Source organism: Porites lutea, chromosome 3 (genome assembly GCF_958299795.1).
Source record: "Porites lutea chromosome 3, jaPorLute2.1, whole genome shotgun sequence".
Lineage (NCBI taxonomy): Eukaryota > Metazoa > Cnidaria > Anthozoa > Scleractinia > Poritidae > Porites > Porites lutea.
Window position 1 is genome coordinate 39,448,985 of NC_133203.1, and position 23,027 is coordinate 39,472,011.

At 38.2% G+C, this 23,027-nt stretch overlaps 1 protein-coding gene across 1 annotated transcript in view; it reads left to right on the forward strand.

The window, feature by feature from the left end:
* Positions 1 to 23,027, forward strand: part of LOC140929989 (uncharacterized) — a 150,033-nt gene that overhangs the window by 57,848 nt on the left and 69,158 nt on the right. The window contains exons 4-5 of the mRNA XM_073379659.1: positions 1 to 804; positions 11,077 to 12,704. The exon at positions 1 to 804 is cut by the window's left edge and continues 371 nt beyond it. Coding sequence (XP_073235760.1) covers positions 1 to 804; positions 11,077 to 12,704 — 2,432 coding nt within the window. The remainder of the gene's footprint in view (positions 805 to 11,076; positions 12,705 to 23,027) is intronic.

Sequence of the window (23,027 nt, forward strand, 5' to 3'; positions counted from 1 at the left end):
AAGAGTTCACACTGGGGAAAAGCCTTATGAATGTAAACAGTGCGGCAAGTGTTTTAGCCGATCAGGAGACCTAAGGAGTCATGAAAGAGTTCACACTGGGGAAAAGCCTTATGAATGTAAACAGTGTGGCAAGTGTTTTAGCCAATCAGGAAAACTAAGGAGCCATGAAAGAGTTCACACTGGGGAAAAGCCTTATGAATGCAAACAGTGTGGCAAGTGTTTTAGCCGATCGGGAGACCTAAGGAGACATGAAAAAGTTCACACTGGGGAAAAGCCTTATGAATGTAAACAGTGTGGCAAGTGTTTTAGCGAAGCAGGAACCCTAAGGAGCCATGAAAGAGTTCACACTGGAGAAAAGCCTTATAAATGTAAACAGTGCGGCAAGAGTTTTAGCCGATCAGGAGTCCTAAGGAGGCATGAAAGAGTTCACACTGGAGAAAAGCCTTATGAATGTAAACAGTGTGGCAAGTGTTTTAGCGAAGCAGGAACCCTAAGGAGCCATGAAAGAGTTCACACTGGGGAAAAGCCTTATGACTGTAAACAGTGTGGCAAGTGTTTTAGCGAAGCAGGAACCCTAAGGAGCCATGAAAGAGTTCACACTGGGGAAAAGCCTTATGAATGTAAACAATGCGGCAAGTGTTTTAGCCGATCAGGAGTCCTAAGGAGTCATGAAAGAGTTCACACTGGGGAAAAGCCTTATAAATGTAAACAGCGTGGCAAGTGTTTTAGCCAATCAGGAAAACTAAGGAGCCATGAAAGAGTTCACACTGGGGAAAAGCCTTACGAATGTGAGCAGTGTGGCAAGTGTTTTAGCCAAGCAGGAAACCTGAGGAGTCATGAAAGAAATCACACCGGGGAAAAGCTGTGTTTTAGCCGATCACAGAGCCTTAAAAGTCACAAGAAAGTCCACAGTTCGCTCTCACAAAGAGATACTGTAAATACTGCTATGGAAAATCTGCAACCAGACATTATTGAGAAACACAGCTGTTGGGTTTGCCAAGAGGAGATGAATAGTGAAGCTCTTCTTCTTCAACATTATGAAAATCATATGATAAATATACCGGAAGATGGTTCGTAAAGAACGCTTTGGGCTTTAGGTTTAGTTAAGTTTTGTTTGTTTCTGTGAAGGTTTCTATTTTGAATGCAAGCATATTCTCCTTTTAACTGTGGTTAGTTGGCTTTATTTAAAAGTTTGTTTTGGGTTTCCATAAGGCAACTTTATTTAAGAAGTAAACTTTGTGTTTTTTGAAGATGGACAGAACAATTCTTAGGCAATCCAAAAGAAGAAATTAATGTTACTAATACAGGCTATATGTTGTTGAAGATGGCTCTCAAAGTTGAGGAACAGTTGGTCTTTAGGTTTGGTAAGCTTCGTTCTTCTTCCAGTGTTTTGGGGTGTTCCTTTGTAACAGTATCATCTGGATTGGTCACCTTTGATTAATATTAGTTAAGTCGTAAGTTCAAGTTATGTTTCTAGTGTTTATTTTATATTGATTAGTAGACATTGCTTGTTTTGAAAATGGACGGATTAGTTCTTTGGTGATCGTTTTCTGTTGTATCACTCCACCAGTGAAAATCGAGAAATTAAACTCTACAGGTCTCTCCTCTGCAGAGGTTCCCGCTGTGTATTTCAATGAAAACAACAACAACAACAATGCATTCTATCCAAGATCCATAAAGCTTTTATGCCCTGCAAAAAGTTATAGCGCTAATCTAGGGAGGATAAAAATTATAAATAAAGGCGTTATTAAATTACATGTACAGAAAAAAGGAAAAGAAAAGAAATCAAACAATACACAGAAAGAAAAACCCCTCACAAAAACTCAAGCAGAGGGTTTTGTTATAAGAAAAAAAAAGACTAAAATTACAATGGAGGTATATACAACGTATCAGGTTAACTTCTTAAAATATTCTATTACATAAGTAACCTTTAAATAATTATCTTCATTACCTAGGGTATTAGGAAGTAGTGATTTAATTTTTTACGAAAATTAGATAAGTTGAGAGTTTTAACAGAATGTGGAATAGAATTCCAAATAGACACACTAATTCTAGTGAAAGATTTTTTCATTTTTTCAGTTCTAGAGAAATTAACAGACAAACATTCCTTTGCGGATAATCGCGTATTATAATGATATTTTGTACTGATTTTGCAAACTTATTGAGAAGACTTTTTGCAGCTGTCTTAGTATGGACGTCATACATTAAATAGCTTGATTGTTGAAAGAGCAAAGACTGTAAAGGAAGGCAGTTTGATTTAATAAAAAAAGGAATTGCATGGTCTCTGGGTTGAGCAAAATAAATCAAACGCAATGCACGTTTTTGCAGAACAAGTAAATAGTTAACAATTAGTGAATGAGGCTGAGTATCTTATGAAGAATTATGGAGATCAAGGAGGGTGTTACGGCCTCGACGGAGAACACCCTCCGAGATCGCCATAATTCTTCATATAATACGAAACTCGAATTCAATAATTGTTTTATTATTCATTCAAAATAATTCCTAGTTTAAAAACATGGCTAAAACATGCTTACCTCCATCGATCCATCAATGTTAAGTTCATCTTCGATAGTGCACGTTTAGGGTTGTCCAGCTCCGCAAATATTCTCCAAATAGCAGATGTCTCCCTTCGAGTTGTCCTCTTGCTGTTCTTGCCATGTTTTTAGCGATTTTTTTGCCTAGTTCTTAGTCTTGAAACGAGTTAAATGTCCGCCATTTTTCAAGTTCACAACCAAAACAACTCAACCTCGTCCCCAGGTCTTCTCGGTTAACGGTGCTCCTGGAAGAACGCTGCATTTTTGACGTCATTTCCTCGCTAAACACAAAATTCTTCCAAATTTGGTCATCAGTAACTGGTTATGGTGAATTAAACGTGTGCTTTTAGCCAATCAGAATCGGGGAAATATTTTGAATGAATAATAAGTTAGATCATTTTCCAAAGTAATACTGATAGCTTGGACATTTTTTACGAGTTAATCAAACTTAGGGTGGCTCGACTGGATTTTTTAGGGGGGAATACCCCCCAAGTTTGAGCATTAACTACGTCGGCATGAGTAAAGGTACGGGGAAAAGGTTACCACAACTGTATTATATAAAGATGAAAATTTCTTATGATCTGGGCTTTATTACAATCGGAGTCGCCATGGCAACGTTATGACACCATTACGTTTTTAATTTATCTTTGTGTTTCTCTGTACCATGAGTTTTTTTTGAAGAAATCGCTTTAGGGACTATGTACCTGCCATAATTGCGCCAATTATGGTAAAGTTTGAACAAATTCTATGGGAGCGTTTTGGAAATATCTTAAAACGAAGTTTGAAGGATCATAAAAACAGTGAAATAGCATGCTATCTACACAATTAGCTTACAATATAAGAAAATGATAAGCTTTGGAAAAGCGGCTTCATCTCCTAGTAATTTGATTCCATTGAAAACTGCGTACAACAAAAAGTTAGTCATTATTTGCTCTGCTCTAGTTATTTTTGTTCCGTAGATTGTGACTGGCGCGTTTTTGAAAGATATTGACGGATTGCCATGGAAGAGCCAATCAGAGTTTCGCGTTGTGAGAGCAACGCATAAGGTCAAAAGCTTAGGCTCTGTCTGTAGTCCCTCATTTTTCTCTTTCACCGCCGCTTGTCGCCTTTCTCGCGTGGGTTGATTTTCACGCGCACTCGCGTTTCGCTCGCTCTACTATCCCTGGGGGAAAATGGGGACTACTCGTTGTCTAATTACTAGTGACTTAGTATGATCCTGGTAAAGGTACTCTTGGGTACAGTTTTTTCATAATGTTGAGAATGTGATGTAGCGACGGGTGCTCTCTGCCGTTTCGGACAATGTTTGCACGTTATACGTGCCTAAGTTTTTTCCTATCGTCCGAGCCAGTCTGAGTACTACTTCATGGGTAGGTACCTCACGTACGGGACATTGATACAAACAAACGGTCATGATCACTTTCTCAGAGTTCTTGTGAGTTGATCAATGAACAGCGCTGAAACTTTATTAACAAAGGTAAGATAAACTGTCCAGTATTTTATATATACATCTTAGACTGACTTTTAAGTCATGACAGAAAAAAAGTGAAAGGATTGAGCAGCAGAAAAACCGTGCAGAAAAAAACGAGCTTTTCTAAGCTCATCTAAGTGCACACATGTCCAATACTCTCGACCAGATTCCAGTGGACAAAACCTGGAGTCCGACGGAGTCTAGTCGAAAAATAAAACCGGAAGTACAGTAGAGTCCACTTGAGCTACCGGAAGTTTAGTCATGAGTGAAACCGGAAGTGTAAACAATACTTAGAGGAGGGTTGGAAAGTCGTCCGATGGAGTCCATCGGATCCATTGGAAACACATCGATTCCGATGGAATCTCAGGAAGTCTAGTCGTGCAATGAGTCAAAACAAGCACACTGCACGTGTAACATAACTCGTTCTTTAAGCCCTAAGTCGAGAATGGCGAGCCAACAGGCAACAGAACTCGTTCTTAAAGCCATGAGTCGAAACAAGCACGGACGTCGGTACACATAAGTCGTTCTTAAAGCGATGAGTCAAAACAAGCACGCTACACAAAAAATATAACTCGTTCTTAAAGCAATGAGCCGAAACGAGCACGCTACGCGAATGGCATAACTCGTTCTTAAAGCCAAGAGTCGAAACAAGCACGGTACCCACGTAACATAACTCGTTCTTTAAACCCTAAGTCCCCCGGGCCCTTATTCGAGACGGACTGGCACGCTTAAAGCCACGAGTCAAAACAAGCACGGTAAAGCTATGAAACGGGGCAAAAGCCCCGCGAAACGAGGACAGTACACAAGTATATGCTTCGTTCTTTAATGGTAACTATAATATGAGCTACACTTGAGTAGAATTATTAAAAGAAACATACTGGTAGGGGGTAGGCATAACATTGAAATTGACATTACATGGATACAAAATGTACTAAGTTATTGACCTTTTACGCGCGCTCGCGTTTCGCTCGCTCTACTATCCCTGGGGAAAAATGGGGGACTACTCGTAGTCTACTTTGCATGTGAAAAGATCACCATTGCTATGGTACAATATAACAACTCACACCTTTTACAGAAAAAAAATTATTCATTTAATAAGTGAAGTTAAGTATTTCAGTGGTATAAAATAAATGGAACATATTGCATGGCCGCTCGGAGATATGAAATTTCTCTTCTCATGTTGAAACAATATTTCACTGCTTCCAGCAAGGCTTACCCTTCCTTCTCTGTTGGATTGCTGTTAATCATACCTTTGTTGAGAAAAGCATGGACAAAATTCTTATAACAAGTTAGAGTTAATTTGTGTTTTTCATGTAAAATCATGCATGCCAAACCCTATTCTGCACCCTACAGGAAATAATTACGTTGGATATATGCACGCAGTTTCAGTATGTAAAGGGTGTGGGGAAACAGTGATAGATTTAGTACAGGGTATTTTTCAAAAGGGTAGCACCTGGCTATGAGCCAGGGCACAAATAAATTACAAATACTCAATCATTGTTCCAAAGACTTTCAATGCAGGATTGTAGCTTTTATCCTGAATATTAGACAGTGGTATTACATCTTAAGAAGAGACAGTAAATTCCTTTTAGCTTGTGTTTTGCTTTCCCCAGTGTGAATGAAGAGGTGTTCTCACAACAACTTACCCATCATAACCTTAAAATTTATATAGGTCTTGTGTCCAAAAATTATTGATGTGACTTATACACAATTTTAAAGAAAGCATTCTTTGGAGCACTATCACATGGCTAGGCTTGATTTCCATGCCCTAAATGTTGTCACATATGACCTACATTGGGGAAACATAGCATCTGCGGTAAAAACCACAAGCTAGTAAAGGTCTTTAATATTACTTCTCCTCTCATAACTGTACTTAACAAAAAATTTTCTTTGGCATTGTATCATGCACTGTATTTTACTAGCTTTATAGCCACTGCACTGCTTTCATCCCATTCTCAATGCCCTTGTCAAAGACAACTTTGAAGAAGAGGAAGAGTGAGCACAAATATTCAGTAAAGGGGCCAGAGGAAAAGACAAAAAAACCATGTAACATTGATTTAAAAATTGCAAAAATAATTATGTCCCAATTAACCAATCACTTCCTGCTATCCTACTATTTAAAAGCTTTCCCAATATTTCCCCACCCAAATGAAGCCAGTAACAGTGTCCATTGAAAGAAAAAAAGGGTAGCAATAGAAGCAAATAAAGAAGGGAAAGCGAAATTTGTGACTGCAGCTGAGTTCCTTTAAAACCACGAAATCATCTCATGATTTCTATACATGCCCCAACTTTTGAAAATAATATTTTCAATTTGCATCTGTAACTGAACGCTGTGAACTACACGGCTTTTAAATAGTCTTCTGGTAAGATTTAGCTCATAAGCCAGACAGTGACTAGAAAACGAAGCCACTAGCTCCAAAACAAGTTTCTCAGCAAAATTCCCACGAGAGGAATGGGATAAAAAACAAAACAAAAACAACAAAACAGCAACGAGCTGAACTAAAAGGATAACTATTAAACAGGGGACTCAGGAATGAAAAAAGGTTTATCAGACTGCTTTAAAGGGGCTGCTCTCACTTGTCCATTTTCATCAGCCAGCTCTAGGAACTCCTGCACCTGGAGCCGACTGATGCCTGGCCTTTCCAAAGCTCCCAGCAAGGCCTGTCCCTTTGCCCTTCTTTCACCTGTCACCATCTGTGCCTTCTTCAGGAATAGCCGCCTTCTGCAAATAAGACCTGACTTGTTATCTTCATTGTCAGAATTGAGAGGTGGGATAACAGCTTTAGTAGGTACAGGGGAGATTTCTGATCGTTTTTTGAGATATCCTCCTTGTTCCTAATGTCATTGGGGGAACCAGACCTGATAGGTTTCTTCACTTCCTCATCTCTCTTTACCTATGAAAGATTGCAAGAAAAAGGTATGACAGAGAAAACAAAATTAAATAAGGTGGCTTGACTGGATTTTTTAGGGGGGATACCTTCCAAGTTTTAAAGCATTAACTACATCAGCATGAGTAAAGATATGGGAAAAAGGCTACCAAACATTACTATATTATATATACATGAAAATTTCTTATTATCTAGGTTTTATTGCAAATGGAGTCGCCATGGCAACCTAATGAAACCAATATGTTTTTTATTTATGTTTGTGTTTCTCTGTACCAGGAGTGTTTTTTAGAAATGGCTTAAGGGAGTATGTACCTGCCATAACTGCTTCAATTATGCAAAGTTTGAACAAATTCTGTGAGAGCATTTTCGAAATATTTTGAAACAAGTTTTTAGAATCATAAAAACAGTGAAATAGCATGCTATATATCCACACAATTAGCTAATATGTTAAGAAAATGTTAAGCTTTCGAAGCACGGTTTCATCTCATAATGATTTGATTCCGTTGAAAACTGTGTACAAAAAAAAAAGAGGGGAATTACTCTGGGCGATCGCGAGTGAGAAGAATTTTATTAACCTACATTCAGCTGCTTTTGTTACAGTTTTTGCACATAATTTGGTCCATGCCTACAAATTTCATGGATCCGATGGACTCCATCGGAACGACTTTCCACCCCCCCATCCAACATGAGCGGAATTTTTCCACCCCCCCCCCTCCCCATCCAACATGAGCGGAATTTTTCTAAGTCTCTAACGAATAGAAAATGAACTTTTCCATCGGAATCTATTTGTGTCCAATGGATCCGATGGACTCCATCGGAACGACTTTCCACCCCCCCATCCAAAGTGAGCGGAATTTTTCTAAGTCTCTCACGAATAGAAAATAAACTTTTCCATCGGAATCTATTCGTGTCCAATGCATCCAATACACTTGGTAGGACTTTATACCACTAGACTTCCGGTTTTCCGATGAAAAGCAAGGGGATACGACTGGATTCTGGTCGACAGTATTGGACAACCCTCTCTAAGTGACAGCTTCCTTCGAGATCCGGAGGGATTTGTGCTTCGCTTCTTTTTTATTGCAGTTGTACATTTCAGTAGACGGAGATTAGACTCGAGGGTACACTGCATTTTAAGAGATGTTATAAACTAATGAATTCCTTATTTATTGGTCCGAGTTTTGATTCAATGGTTTTTGGCACTGATCTTAATTCAGCTACGTAACTCAATCTTTGATGATTTACAGGTTATTCCCGTGTAAAATAAAAGATTCAAGTGAATGGACCTTATCAGACTTATCAAGTCCTTCAAATTGACTTCTGTTGAAATATTTTTGTATTAAAATTGGCTATGTGACTTGTCGGTTATATTACTGGTTTGGAAATGTTTAATGGTACTTACAAAGCTGTAACTTTGGTAACAAAGTGAGTTACAAGCAATATATGAAGACTAAGTTTCCCTATCAATTCACAGAAAAATTTATTTGCTATTTTTCACTTGAAAAAAAAAAGAAATTTAAATGCACCAACTGCAATTTTTGTTGCATAAATAACACTTAAGCTTAAATGGGCTTTGTCATGATTTGCTGTTTCATGCTGTTTCTGTATTGAAGTCATCACTTAGTGCTTTCACCCCAATATTGTGCTCTAAGGGGGTGTTTACATGATACTGGGGTGACCTTTGTGCTGGCGTGAATTCACTCCAGTTCCCCCTCATGGCTCTTAATTTGTTTACATGATACCACCATGAAATGTCATACTGGTGCAAGTCACCACAATGTGAGTGCACCGAGGTTGTTGTACCAGAGAGAGAATTTCTCTCGAAAAGTACGTGTATGCGAGAATGAGATAGTTCCTTATGAAAATGTAATTTTCAAACATTTCATGTATTTCATTATGCTATAAATTACTACTCAGCAGCATAAAAATACAGCATCTTTTCACTCTATGAAAAAGCAAAATATAGATAATATTCAGCGCAGTCGAAAATAATTACTAAAAATTCTGTATATATTTGAGATAGTAAGAAAAGAGAACTGGTAAACATGTATAAGGACTATTTTTAACACATTCCTTTCATCAATCAAAAGGTTTCATTTATTTTGCCAAATGTAATTACACCAAAAGTCATAGGTCGCAGACCAAGGACCACTACGCAAAATTTTGTGATATTTTTCAAGAGTCAATAAAACACAAAATTAAAAGTCTGAAGCAAATTTGCTTCCAAAGACAGAAAAAGTTTTATATGAAAACCTGCATGTTGTCTAATGAAACCCATTAAGTTTTTGCGCCATACTGATTCAGAGAAATGTGGGCAATGTAGCCCAATTTTTCAGGTTTTTAATAGAAGGGGAAAAGAAAATATGGCAGACTTATGTAATTTTCATTACGATGTTTGGGTCAAGCAGAGGAAAGCTCTGCTTTTTACTAGTTAGTTAGATTGAAAATAAACTTTTAAAACATCAATCAATCAATTTCGGCTAGAAATAATTGACTGAGATTTCTCAATTTCTCAGAGAAAATAATGTGGGCAATGAAGCCCAATTTTTCAGGGTTTTAATAGGAGGAGAAAAGAAAATATGGTAGGCTTATGTAATTTTCATTAAGATGTTTGGGTCAAGCAGAGGAAAACTCTGCTTCTTATTAGTTAGTTAGATTGAAAATAAACTTTTAAAACATCAATCAATCGATTTCTCAAGTTCCAGTGGAAACTTTCCATTAAACATTGAAACTGCTGCTGTCCAAAACTTTAAATGTTTTAAAATAAGTCATCTCTAATTTTCTTTCCTATATTATCAAACAAACGTTTAGGAAATTTAGCTTTTTCTGGATTTGGTCAAAGTGTAACCAGCTCTTCTTTCTGTTAGTTTTTGCTTGTCATTACACCAAAAGTTGGGACTGCCCTGTTTCTAAAACAACAAGAAATACAATCATCTTTTCTTTTATATATATATATTTTTTTAAGCACAGGGAAAATACAGCCATAAATTATGTTTTGGCCAGGCAGGCACAGCAGCCAAAAACCATAAAAATATTAAATTTGCATACTGGTAAGCGGTATACAGCAACTTCCGTCTTACACAAAAATAAATTGCCCCGCCATTTGTTTAAAGGGTGGATATTGTAATCCACTTGATAAATCACTATCCAGAATGCTTGTCCACTGGTTAGTGATTTATCCAGTGGATGGCGCTTTCTACGGTTTGAGCAACCCGAGCCTGTCCAACATGTTAACCTTTTTGGCCTGTTTAACTGTACACTGTAGTACAAATGAGAGTGCTTAGCTATGCGACTCCTGCAAGTATGTGGTAGGTACAGCCTGCCTGAATGGCAAGCAGTCAAACTCACTTTCTTTGCATCCTGGCTATAGACTTTCAAGAAAGTCCTTTGTCAGAATTCATATGGCGTAAGACCTCTCGCGACTTTGTGGCTCATGGTCGGCCGCTTCAGGGCCTAAAAAGGCTCACTCCACTCGCCAAGAGGTCGACTTGTAGCAAGTCTACCTTGGCTATTATAGAGGGTTAAATGATGAAAGGCAGACATACAGTAACAGGAAATCACACGTTAAAATAAGTGGCACCACTTTACTACGATTGTAGTACTGTGTCTTAGTTGGGTATGATCCTGGGAGGAAGTATTTGCCCTCCTCTTTTTTCACAACTGTGGATTATTTGGCTCTTAAAAGAAAAATGCTAATTTGTGGGGGGAACCCTGGGGTGACAGCCTGGCATCAATTGATGCTGCTGCATTGCATTGTACAAGCAAATATATTTTAACAAATGTATATGAAATACATCGTAATTTGTATGAGAACTGCAGAAATGAAATCAAATGAAGAATGTGGTAGTGAACGCAATTTAGGCAATTGCATAGGAACATATCAACACATAATTTACCAGTTTCCAACATCAGTGGCTTAAGAGCTTAGTTGGTCAGAGCATCGCACCAGTATCACGAGGTCACTGGTTCAAATCCCATTGAAGTTCTGAATTTGTTTCAGGCTTCTTATGCAATTGCATGAATTGCATTCACAACTGTAAGGATCATTCTTCATTGTATTAAATATGTTTTAATTTGCTATAGTAACTTTAATGTTTTAGAAATGTTGAATGACAATGTCTTTATTTTAGGTCAAAGAGGTGCAAAGGAAGCTACAGTCCATGTCTTTAAGGTGTAATGAGTGTTGCAGGTGTTTTACTAAACAAAGAAACCTAAGGATACATGAAAGAGTTCACACTGGGAAAAAGTCTCATGAATGTAAACAGTGTGGCAAGTGTTTTAACAAAGCAGAAAAGCTACAGATTCATGAAAGAATTCACACTGGGGAAAAGCCTTATAAATGTAAACAGTGTGGCAAGTGTTTTAGTGTAGCAGGACAACTAAGCAGGCATGAGAGAGTTCACACTGGGGAAAAGCCTTACGAATGTAAACAGTGTGGCAAGTGTTTCAGTCGAGCAGTACACCTAAGGAGGCATGAAAGAGTTCACACTGGGGAAAAGCCTTATGAATGTAAACAGTGTGGCAAGTGTTTTAGGCAAGCAGGACACCTAAGGATTCATGAAAGAGTTCACACTGGGGAAAAGCCTTATGAATGTAAACAGTGTGGCAAGTGTTTTAGCAAAGCAGGAACCCTAAGGAGCCATGAAAGAGTTCACACTGGGGAAAAGCCTTATGAATGTAAACAGTGTGGCAAGTGTTTTAGTCGAGCAGTACACCTAAGGAGTCATGAAAGAGTTCACACTGGGGAAAAGCCTTATGAATGTAAACAGTGTGGCAAGTGTTTTAGCGAAGCAGGAACCCTAAGGAGCCATGAAAGAGTTCATACTGGGGAAAAGCCTTATGAATGTAAACAGTGTGGCAAGTGTTTTAGCAAAGCAGGAACCCTAAGGAGCCATGAAAGAGTTCACACTGGGGAAAAGCCTTATGAATGTAAACAGTGTGGCAAGTGTTTTAGCCAAGCAGGACACCTAAGGAGTCATGAAAGAGTTCACACTGGGGAAAAGCCTTATGAATGTAAACAGTGTGGCAAGTGTTTTAGCCAAGCAGGAAACCTAAGGAGCCATGAAAGAGTTCACACTGGGGAAAAGCCTTATGAATGTAAACAGTGTGGCAAGTGTTTTAGCGAAGCAGTTACCCTAAGGAGCCATGAAAGAGTTCACACTGGGGAAAAGCCTTATGAATGTAAACAGTGTGGCAAGTGTTTTAGCGAAGCAGGAACCCTAAGGAGTCATGAAAGAGTTCACACTGGGGAAAAGCCCTATGAATGTAAACATTGTGGCAAGTGTTTTAGTGTAGTAGGACACCTAAGGAGACATGAAAGAGTTCACACTAAGGAAAAGCCTTATGAATGTAAACAGTGTGGCAAGTGTTTTAGCCAATCAGGAGACCTAAGGAGTCATGAAAGAGTTCACACTGGGGAAAAGCCTTATGAATGTAAGCAGTGTGGCAAGTGTTTTAGCCAAGCAGGAAACCTGAGGAAGCATGAAAGAATTCACAGCAGGGAAAAGCTGTGTTTTAGAGCACAGAGCCTTAATAGTCACGAGAAAGTCCACAGTAGAAAACACTCGCATAAACGCAATAGTAACGAAATTGTTTCTAAAGGTTTGCCTTTTAAGAGTAAGAGGGCAGTAAGTAATGTGAGGATTAGCTTTACAAATGCCACACCTACACAGAGAGAGACTGGAGACAATAGGATAGAAGACCAGCCATCAGACATCATTGAGAGACATACCTGTTGGATTTGTCAAGAGGAGATGAGTAGTGAATCTCTTCTTCTTCAACATTATGAAAATCACATGAGATATATACCTTCAGGTGGTTCGTAAAGAACCTTTCTACTACGGCCATTTTCTTTTGTCTCCAATGTGGCCGTTGTGGAGAGGTTCAACTTTAGACTTCGCGATTTTGAAGGTGGACACCAATTCTTAGGGGGTGTTTACATGAGAAAACTCGCACTGGCGTGAATTTCATACCGGGATGACTTTTTGATTTCTTATCGCGTTTACATGATGACTGACTCATTTCATATCTCGCTATTTGAAGGTACACGTCATGTTGATAAAATACATGTGTGATTCAAAATCGAAAACATAACGCATGTGCTACCTGTTCCAGACTACCAGCAGACCGATTTCACACCGAAATGTGTGGTCGTTTCGCGTTTACATGATACTGTAAACGAACCGGAGTGAATTTCTCACCCTGGGAAAACAACCAGAGTGAACTCGCGCCGGGGTGACTCACGCCGGCATGACATTTTGTGTTGGTATCATGTAAACAAATGCAGAGCCATCAGGGGGAACCGGAGTGAACTCACTCCGGCGTGAAAGTTGCCCCCAGTGTCATGTAAACAACCTCTTAGGCATTCCTGTTATACTTGCAATATTAATCATACAGGCACCAGTTGTTTGAACATTGGATTAGGCTATCCATCATATGAATCACTTTTCATAGGAAAAGTAAAAATGGAAATAACTTTTTAATTAGTTTGTGTTATTCCCTGGAAAGGGGTTTATCCAATGGATTTAAACATCTACGGCCCAGTCAGTAACATAGATTTTTAACTATCCAGTTTTATCGACCAGATTATTGCCAGTCGATCACCTTTCCTAACGAGTGAGAAATACTGAATTTAAATAAAATCAAGCAGGGTGCAAAGAAAGCCGTGTCTGTTAGCCCGGGGCTAGTGGATTTTCCTATCGGGCTAATGATTTTTGTTCTTAACTTGCCCAATGGGCAAGTGCTGTTTTTTGGGGGAAATTCAAATTACAGAGGGATTGTAATCAATTCTGCTAATCATAAAGGGTTTTGGGGCTAGTTGAAATGACTTGTGGGCTAGTACATGCTAGCTACAGCTTGCCCGAACGGTAGGCTGTAAACTAACTTTCGTTGCACCCTGAATCAAGGAACCAGCCCCCAGGCGAAACGCATAAAGAAATGAATGATATAAACTCCCGCTATTCCCAGTATTACGGAAATCTGGACACTTTCCTGCCGCCAAGCGCTACATTTTACTTGTTTTTTCTCTCGCTGTAGCGGACACTTAAGTACTTCGTCAAAAATCCTGACTCTTACAACATAAAGAATAAAGCGACGTTACAGTAAAGAAAAAGATGACAAAAAGTACTATCGACCGCTTCTTTGTAAAAGAGTAGACAATTGACTGCTGTACAGCATTTTAGCCGGGAGAAAAGACATTGCCATTAGAGCTTACAAACATTTTGCGTTATTTTAACACTCTGCTGTAAAAGTCGTTAGACAGGTTTCTGTTATGAGTATTCTGTGCAGCATTTCTCTGATAAAAGAGCTGCCAAGAACAATAAAAAACATTGTTTGAAGCTGTTTGATAGCAAGTTAACATTTTAACGATCCACGTTACTGAAGTTTCCGTTTGCTTTTTTAAGCCCTTTCTTATGTATCCCTTGTCATTGCTGGAGCTTGGAAGTGATAATACAGCATATTTACATCTATAAATTTACAATCTTATCTTCAATCTTTTATGATCGATAGTTAAAAGAAGTAAAGAATTGTCGAAACTAAAATGCTTCTGGGACTCTTACATATTATTTCACAAGTTTAAAGAGAAAACCTTTTTTTTTCTCTCGTACCCCGCTATTACGGACACTAAATCTTCCCCCCAAGGGTGTCCGCAATAACGGGAGTCGACTGTAACACGTCGAAAGACTGGTAGGTGGGTAGATGAGAGTTTTTGTCAAATATGGCTAAGAGTTTATACACAAAGGTTCTTTGACGCACGTAAACCTTTTGTTTCGTGTTAGGTTACGGGACTTTCGTGTCATGTGAATTCAATTTATATCGACAATTAGGAATTTGTCTGTTTATTTACTGCTATTTAAACAAGGCTAGAATGAAACAACAAAACTGTAGAGGCAAATAATACACGGTTGTTTGAATTGAAAATTCAATTTTCGTACTTCCGTACACTATACACCTTATCATGGTTTTGGAAGCCATCTTGAAGGGTAGGCAACCGCTTGATAAATTACAGTGTTTTTATGGGAATCTAATGTCGGATAATTTTCGTAAAGCGGCTGTTCGGAAAAAAAAAGAATTGTAAAATTAAGCTTCACAGCAAAGGACTGTACTAACAATTAATTGGGGCCACACCTGTGCCTTAATTTGTCCGGTCGCTTGCTTTAGATTCTCCAGACATGTGTCTGCAATTTTCCCCGGGAATTTAAGTCGGCAGGAAGAAAAAACTTTTACACACAACACTGTACATTTTCACGCGGCTGCCAACCCGTCAACATGGCCTCCAAAACCGTGATTAAGTCTGTTTTTTTACTTGTCACACGCTTAAAACATGGTTCGAGTCACTGAGGGTAGAATTATATAAAAATGCTCTGAAGAGGAACAAAAATAGGTATTACTTCGAGTTTAATCAGAGGTGTTGCGGAATTCTTTTAACCCCGCTCCGCTGGTTCAAACAAATCAAGAGGACTGTATCTTTCGATGAAACAACACGATTTAATGCAATCCAACAATCTGCTGCGAAGTACAACTCTCACATACTCAACGTTCGTAAGACTACGATCAACGTAACTAAACGATCAACGATCAACGATCAACTATCAACTGTCAACTATCAACTACCAACTGAAACATTCTAAGTATACAGTGGTTTTTCTACTATCCTTGCGTAAGGCAGTATTTTTACATTAATCACATGTACGGTAAAAGTTCCCATTGTAATGTATCTAAATTAAGTGTCTATTACAAAATCGCACGTTCTTTCACCTTATTTAGCCTAAGAAAATGCATGCAGTTACATCATTTTATATCGTAAATATACTCGGACTTTGTCTACATTATTGTGAAATCTAATGTCACGGAATCTAACTTCTTTGCGCTACAAATGTCAATTTCTAATTAATATTTAATCACAAAATAATCAAGTTAAGCGTCACCTATTTTTTCCCGACAAGAGGCACCCAACGAGAATATAGTTCATAACCACTTAAACATAGCATTGTTAAACGTATTTTAGTATTTAAACGTTAGGTATAGGCATATTTTTATCCCCTAAAAAATTTTCATCTGTTCGAATTTCCTAGTGAAATTCTAGTGATCCGAAAATTATAGGGATCAAAACTTACGTTTTCGAAAATTTCAGCCAGAAAAAAGGCTCCCGAAAATTCTAGGTGACCTTATTAGGGTGAAAATCCGTGAAAAATTCGCAATTATACCATTTTTTAGGTGTTCGAAAAATCTTAGGAGCGGCTAGCCAGAAGTTCATCCGATTACCTCGAGTCGTTATTACTCCCTCAGTAACGACGTTGTTAAGAGGAGAAAACGACTCGAAGCAATCAGATGAAGTTGAGGCTAAGGAGAGGCAGGCAAGCAAGAAATTCTACAACAAATTTTCCGAAAATTCTAGATCTCAAATCGTCTTCCGGACTAGATATTTTCCGAAAATTGACGTTGGGTGCCCCTGTTTAATAGCATGAGGTTCGAGTCAGTCGCGAGGGCTCGAGTTGTGGGAGTCGACTGATATCCTTTTTAAGAGAATTTTCTCTCATTTTGCGTTTTAGAATATTCCGTATAAAATATTTCGTGTTCTGTTTAAGAATATCCTGTAAATTCCGCGTCTTAGAATATTCCGTATATTCCGTGTTTTAGAATATTCCGTCATTCCGCCATTCTACCGAATAGGGTCACACTATTTAAGCATGTTACGGGTAGGCCAGTCCCAATATATTCTTTAATTTATTTACGAGTTTAAGTAGAAGTTGGAAGTTGGAAAATGGTTGGTCAAAGGTATTTACATAGAACTCGGGCTGTAATTTGTATTACTTTCGTTTCTAACTAGGCATTTCTCGATTCAAAACAAATTTGTTTGGGGGGAGGGGGATCCTTTCGAGATACACTGAACTCTCTCGTAAGCGACCACCCAGTCCCTTACTGCAAAATAGAGGGGTCGATTACGGGCGGTGGTCGTCTACGGGAAAAATCAAGAAAATAAACTCAAACTGGCCTGATTAACGTAATTTTATAAGGTTCTTACATTACAAGCTAAAGTTAGTCAAATAGACAATCTGGGATTTAATGAGGCTTCACGTTGAAAAGCGCTGAACAGTTTACATCAGTGTTTACTCACAGATTGACTGCAGCCATCCTTTTAATTGTGAGTCAACTGCTAAAATCTATCAGCACGCTTGTTCAAGGCGCTTCGAAAAACTGAATTTTTGTGACATTCGAGTAATAGTTTTGTTACAAACATACGTGATTATACTGGTGTGTCGTTTACACGGAACAGAAATCAAAACGGAATATCTTCTGGCCTTAAAAGTGATCCCGGTAGTTTAAGAAATTTGAGTAGTGGTCGTTTACGAGAGAGTTTTTGAAGCGGTGTTTCGCTGCGAAGCAAAACAAGTATCAGTACAAAGTGGTCGCTTACGGAGAAGTGCAACCTCGTCCCCAGGGCTTTTCCCTTAAATAAAAGCCCTGGGGACGAGGTTGACGGGAAGTGGTCGCTATGAGAGAGTTGACTGTAGTTTCGAATTCTACCCTCTTGAACGTCAAAAACATAATGCGAATGATAGGCCCTATTAGGTAGTCAGTTTAATAGATGGCAAGGGCCTGGCAAGGGACGCAACAAACGCACTCCTACAATGACCGATCGGTGAAATGATTTGAGCTAATCTCGTACCCAGATCTGGGTTCAAGGTTAGACGTGAGCTCCTCGTTGTTTTCTTCCATTGGAGTGCGCGTCTTTAACTTCATCAAGACTGCTTTGAACCACGTGACTAGTTAAGTCATCATTAACCCTTTCAGCCTAAACATCCACAAAATAATGGTGTGATGATACATTTTTGTGAAGAATCTCAGTTTAGAGAATTTGATAAAAGATCTTTTAATTTTTCTTTAGGTGATCATTTTGTTAATTTTTATAACCTTTTCTCTCAATCGTGTATTGCATTGTTGAGAGAAAATTGATCTTAACCATCCTTTGGACTTCAAGGGCATATTTCTACATTCTTTTCAGATTCAGGTTTTTGTTAGCCGCTGAATTCTTAAGTAGTAGGGGCACCCAACTACGGTTTCCTCCTAAATGCATTAAAATTGGTTTTTAGGCTATAATGAGTACTTTTTGATCTTGAGACGTGCATTCTAATTAGTCTCTGTTTGCTCATCCTAGGGCAACTTGAGCCTATTAGAATTTAAAGGGGCTTCAGTATTATTTTCCCGAAAATTTTCCATGCAATTTATCATGGTAATTGAAGTGAGTGGTTTGAAATTATACGCGTGATTTTAAAATCGGACGAGCCATTTTCAAGTCGCCGAATTTAGTCAGTACCAATATTTATTTGACGAAGAAGCCGGTTTGTAGAAAAGCAGAAATGAAAAGGCTTTTACATCTTATTTTGTATTCGAAACAGAAATAATGCAATATAGAGCGAAAATGGTGCGATTTAAAAGAGAAAAGACGCAATTTGGAACAGATGTGATTTAGAGCATAGGCGTACGGGCCGGGGGGGCGAGGGGGGCTGCAGCCCCCCCAAATTTTGGGCAGCTCAGATTTTTGGGGTAGCGAGTGAAAATTTGGGCAAAGTCAGTTTTTAAAGACGTCTCCATGTTTATTTAATTTAATTGTTTTGAAGATCTGAATATTAACCTAAAGTCGGCGTAATAATACAGTTACATTACAGTGGTTGCCTAGCATGTGATGAGTAATTTACATATTTGCAGTTTTTTTTATTGTTGGGCACTATACTGCACTGCACTAGCTGAAATGGACTATTTCCAGTCATGAATTGCTTAAAATAAACTTTCGCATAACTTTCTAGAATCATCTCCACTCGAAGAACAGTGTATGGCAGATAGCATCAGCAGTGGGTATGAAAATGAAGATGTGGCGGACTACTGAATTCTCAGTTTGAATTAGTGTAGCGAGAAGAATCTTAATTCTTTTAAAAAAATCTATCGAGCGGTTCCATGAAATTATTCGCTAATTTGTTAAAGTAGAACGAAATGTTTACAAAACTGCTATTGTCAAGAGTGCCTCGATGACTAATCAAATCCTTCTTTCGATTCTAGCGATCAAGCAGAGCTATCTCCACGATCTTTCACACATGTTTTTAAAAAGATTAATACTACTATGAGGTGAAAATGCATGTCAAAAGCGCTTCGTTTTGTACAGATAGCGGCCAAACATCAAGATTTTCCTTTTCCTACCGTATTTCTAATAATAAAAACTTCATTCCAAAATATCTCGATAACGCTCTTAAGGTTTTTTTAAACTTCACGAACATCAAGGCGACCGTATTGGAGAAAAATGCTCCTGTGAACGATTTTGTAAGGTTCCCCGTGCCGAGAATCATTGCTGAAGTAAAATAGGTAATGGGGTCATTTCGTTGCTATGACAGCTCCAATGTCATTGCAACCCTGATGATGACAAATTTTCATCTTAATACAACTGACGTCGCAATTTTTCCAAATGGTTGTTTATGGCGACGTAGTTTATGCTCAGACTTGGTATTGACCCTGAAAAACTGTATCGCCACCTTCATATGCCAGGACGGCCTATGTTGTTGCAATATGGCCCTCATTTCTTTTCGACTCTTTCGTAAAAATTTGGTCAACTTGCGAGATTTTTTTGAGCAAATGGTTTACCGCCCCCCCTGGCAAGAAATTTCCCGTACGCCTATGATTTAGAGCGAAGAAAAGGTATAATTCGCAGGCTTACTGTACTTTGCGAAACGAGATGGAACGGAAAAAAAATGAAAATCTACGAAATGAAAAGGAGACAGGACGTTAAAACGCTCATACAAAACCCCTTTCCCTTCCCTTTCAATAGCCCGCCACGCAGGCTAAAACTAGCGTCCCTTTTTTTCCCTTCCTGCCAGTTCCCCTTCCCCTTTTGACATCTGCTATGCAGGCTACTGTACACTGAAGGATAACAAATTTTAAAGCTGAGAAGACATCTGACTGACCACTGTTCTCAATACGTGGTCCTTCTAATAAGGATAACGCAAATTTTCCGTAAAGTTCATGCATGTTATACGTGCCTATGTTATTCTGGCATTGTCCGAGGCAGACTGAGTCCTAGTTCTACGGTAGACACGTCATGTATAGCAACACCTCAGGATCATATATTCCTTCTACAGTCTAGAGTTATTGATCAGAGATAGAGAGAGAACGCGGCAACAAATATTCATTTAAAAGGTGAGTAAAGCTCTTCAATACATTATATATACATTCTGAAATGATTCAAGTGTAGGATTAATCAACGCAATATGGGAAAGCAATCTTCCCTGGCGATTTGTAGCAGCTGCTTACCGTTCATAATTATTAAACTACAGCGGCTACAAATTACCATGCCAAGGAACACCGTCGATGTACATATCGACAAAGTTTACACTTAAAGTTTTGTAGGGATTTTAGAAATGCAGCGGATTTCTCATTTTTTGTCCTTTTTACAATTTGAAAGTTCAAGGCCCTTGCAGGGGTCGACATTAACTTCTTAAGTTGGATGTCCTTTGGGCAACAAAGCCCCATGTCACAATCTAGTTGCCCGAGGAAAAATGTTAGTCGCCCAAAACATTCGGTACAAACAAATTAAATAAAGTTATATCTGCAAAACAGGTACCCTTTTATTAACTTTCCTTAATATTCACGAACAAAGTTATCAGAGGATAAATGAGGATAATAATTATTCTAAACAAAGATTCATTCACATTTATGTGCCAAATTGAAATAGGTTTGAGCTCACAAGACTGCTGCCTAACAAGCGCTCGGTGGTCAAAGGCGCCTAAGCATGATTTACCCTTTGAGGACTCTTTTGTAAATCACTTATCAGTGAAATTGATATCCTCAATAAAGATTATTATTATTATTATTATTACCCTCGGACAACCAAAATTTCAAACACTGTGCCTGAACAGGTGCCTAAAACTTATGATTCTCAGGCTAACATTTGGTGAACAAACAACAACATTCCCTGTTCATTTGGCACTTTTAAAATCAAAACAGGAAACATTTAGTTCCGTTGTCGGCCATAGGCAAAATAGTATTTCTGTCAACAAAAGGTAAAGAAACAAGCACTTGTCTTGAAATCCTTCTGTGACTTCCGCTGCAGTGCAGTTGAAGTTTCTCGTCTGAAAACGGCATTGAATGAATTTAATAATCTTCGAAAAAACCTTTGATATTAAAATCATGACATTTTCCCCAGCATTAGAAACGTTAGGTTGCTATTGCGTGAAGGAAAAACTGATAAAAAGTCGCGATCCGTGGAAGAGCAAGAGGTGTCAAATCACAAGTAACATTACTTTTGCAAATTTGTAGTGCTTTCTATCTTGCCATGAACATGCATGGTACACTCGTTTATTCAGCATTATCTACACCTATTTTTTGCTGTATGTTTTGTGTTAATATTTGTGAGAGGCTTGAAAAACATTCCAGTGTTTGAAAATGATTTGCGGCGGCTATTCAAGATCATATTTTAATCTCTTTTTCATTTCCTCAGTCGTGCACAATGCATGTAAATAGAAACCTTCACATGTATAAAACAGTTTTGATAGTTCAAAAGATAGACTTGATACAAAAATACTGAGTCATGTTAAGCTACAACTTTCACATAAAATTTCAGTTGCCCGATCAGGCAACTACGATCCTAGACTTACTTGCCTGGATAAAATTTTTAGTTGCCCCGGGCAAGTGGGCAGCCGTTAATGTCGAGCCCTGGTTCAAGGTTATATATGATTGGTGGTGTTGAATTACCCTGTGGTTTACAGGCCACCCAAGTTTGACGTATTTTTTGCACACTCATCGTACATTAGCGCATGATCATGTCATTATTTTGTATAGGAAACTATTTAACAATTATTCCTAGAGCCTGAATGGGCTCTGACTGAATAGCCCATGAGGTCGAAGGCCGAATGGGCTATTGACTCTGAGACCATGAGGGCGAGAGGAATAATTGTTTTAGTAAAATCCAACTAGTTGGTCAAAAATATCGAGAATAAAAAAATTTAGCTAGTTAAAGCTAGACTTTAATCCTTTTTTGCCGCCAAAAAGCCTGCGTTTTTCGCTACTAGTGGGCTATAACATATAGCCTAGTAGTAGCTTAACCAATCAAAATGCAGCATTGATAACAGACCACTAGTTGGATTTTACTAAATACATGTATGTAGGCTTTATTGATTAAATTTGTCATAGTAATTCAATTCAGTTTAAGGGTAACTAAATGCATAATAAGGTATCACTCTTTCTTGTGTAACAAAATAATATAGTTTCCCTACATGTAACTGAACCCTTTGACCACTGGCTATTCTGAAGATAAAGTGCCCAGGACACTGGCAGTTTTGAAAAAAGCATTTTTTCAGGAAAAAAAAAGACACCGTAGAAGGTTTTTGAATAGCGGAGGAGTCCAACAATGAGTGTCATGGACTTTCCTTCCCAAGCTAAGCAACAACAATAAATATTGGCTCTTATGATTGGATCTTTTTTCACCGGTTTACTGAAAACATTTTATGTAACATTTTACATACTCAAGTGTGGTCAAAATGATTGCTTGTTCAACTCCTATTTTCAGTTCTACTCTGATAAGAGAGTCAGGTCAATCTCAAGTAATAAACTAGGAAATTAGTAAAACAACTGTTCAAGTAAACTTTTTCAAACAGAATATTTCCTTATTTATGGAATAACTTATCCAAGAACCTGTCCTAAGGACTAAAGACCTGAGCCTGTCTTGCTTCAACAAACATTGCAGAGATTTTTATAGCAATGAGATAGGTTCTGTGTACGGTTTTCGCTTATACCCCAAAGTTCGACTGAATCAGGATGCTTTTTGCATCATTATGAATTAACGTTCCAACCAATTCTTATGAAATTACAACACTAGTTTAATATTTTAATGTTTACTAAACCTTAGTGGCATTAATGGAGGTAGAAATGACATGATTGCAAAATTATAACGCAGATTCACTTGTGTGTTGACCTCTCAAACGTTACATTAACCATGCCGAAATATAAAATGTTTTGCTCCGAGCAACTTATAGCCAAACTTTGTTTGTTTTTTTACCCAGTATGACTTGCACATGAAACAAAGACTTGTTTTCCATTTTTTCCAGGAGTTTACCAAAATTTTAGACATGTTATCAGCATGAAAAATGATAACTT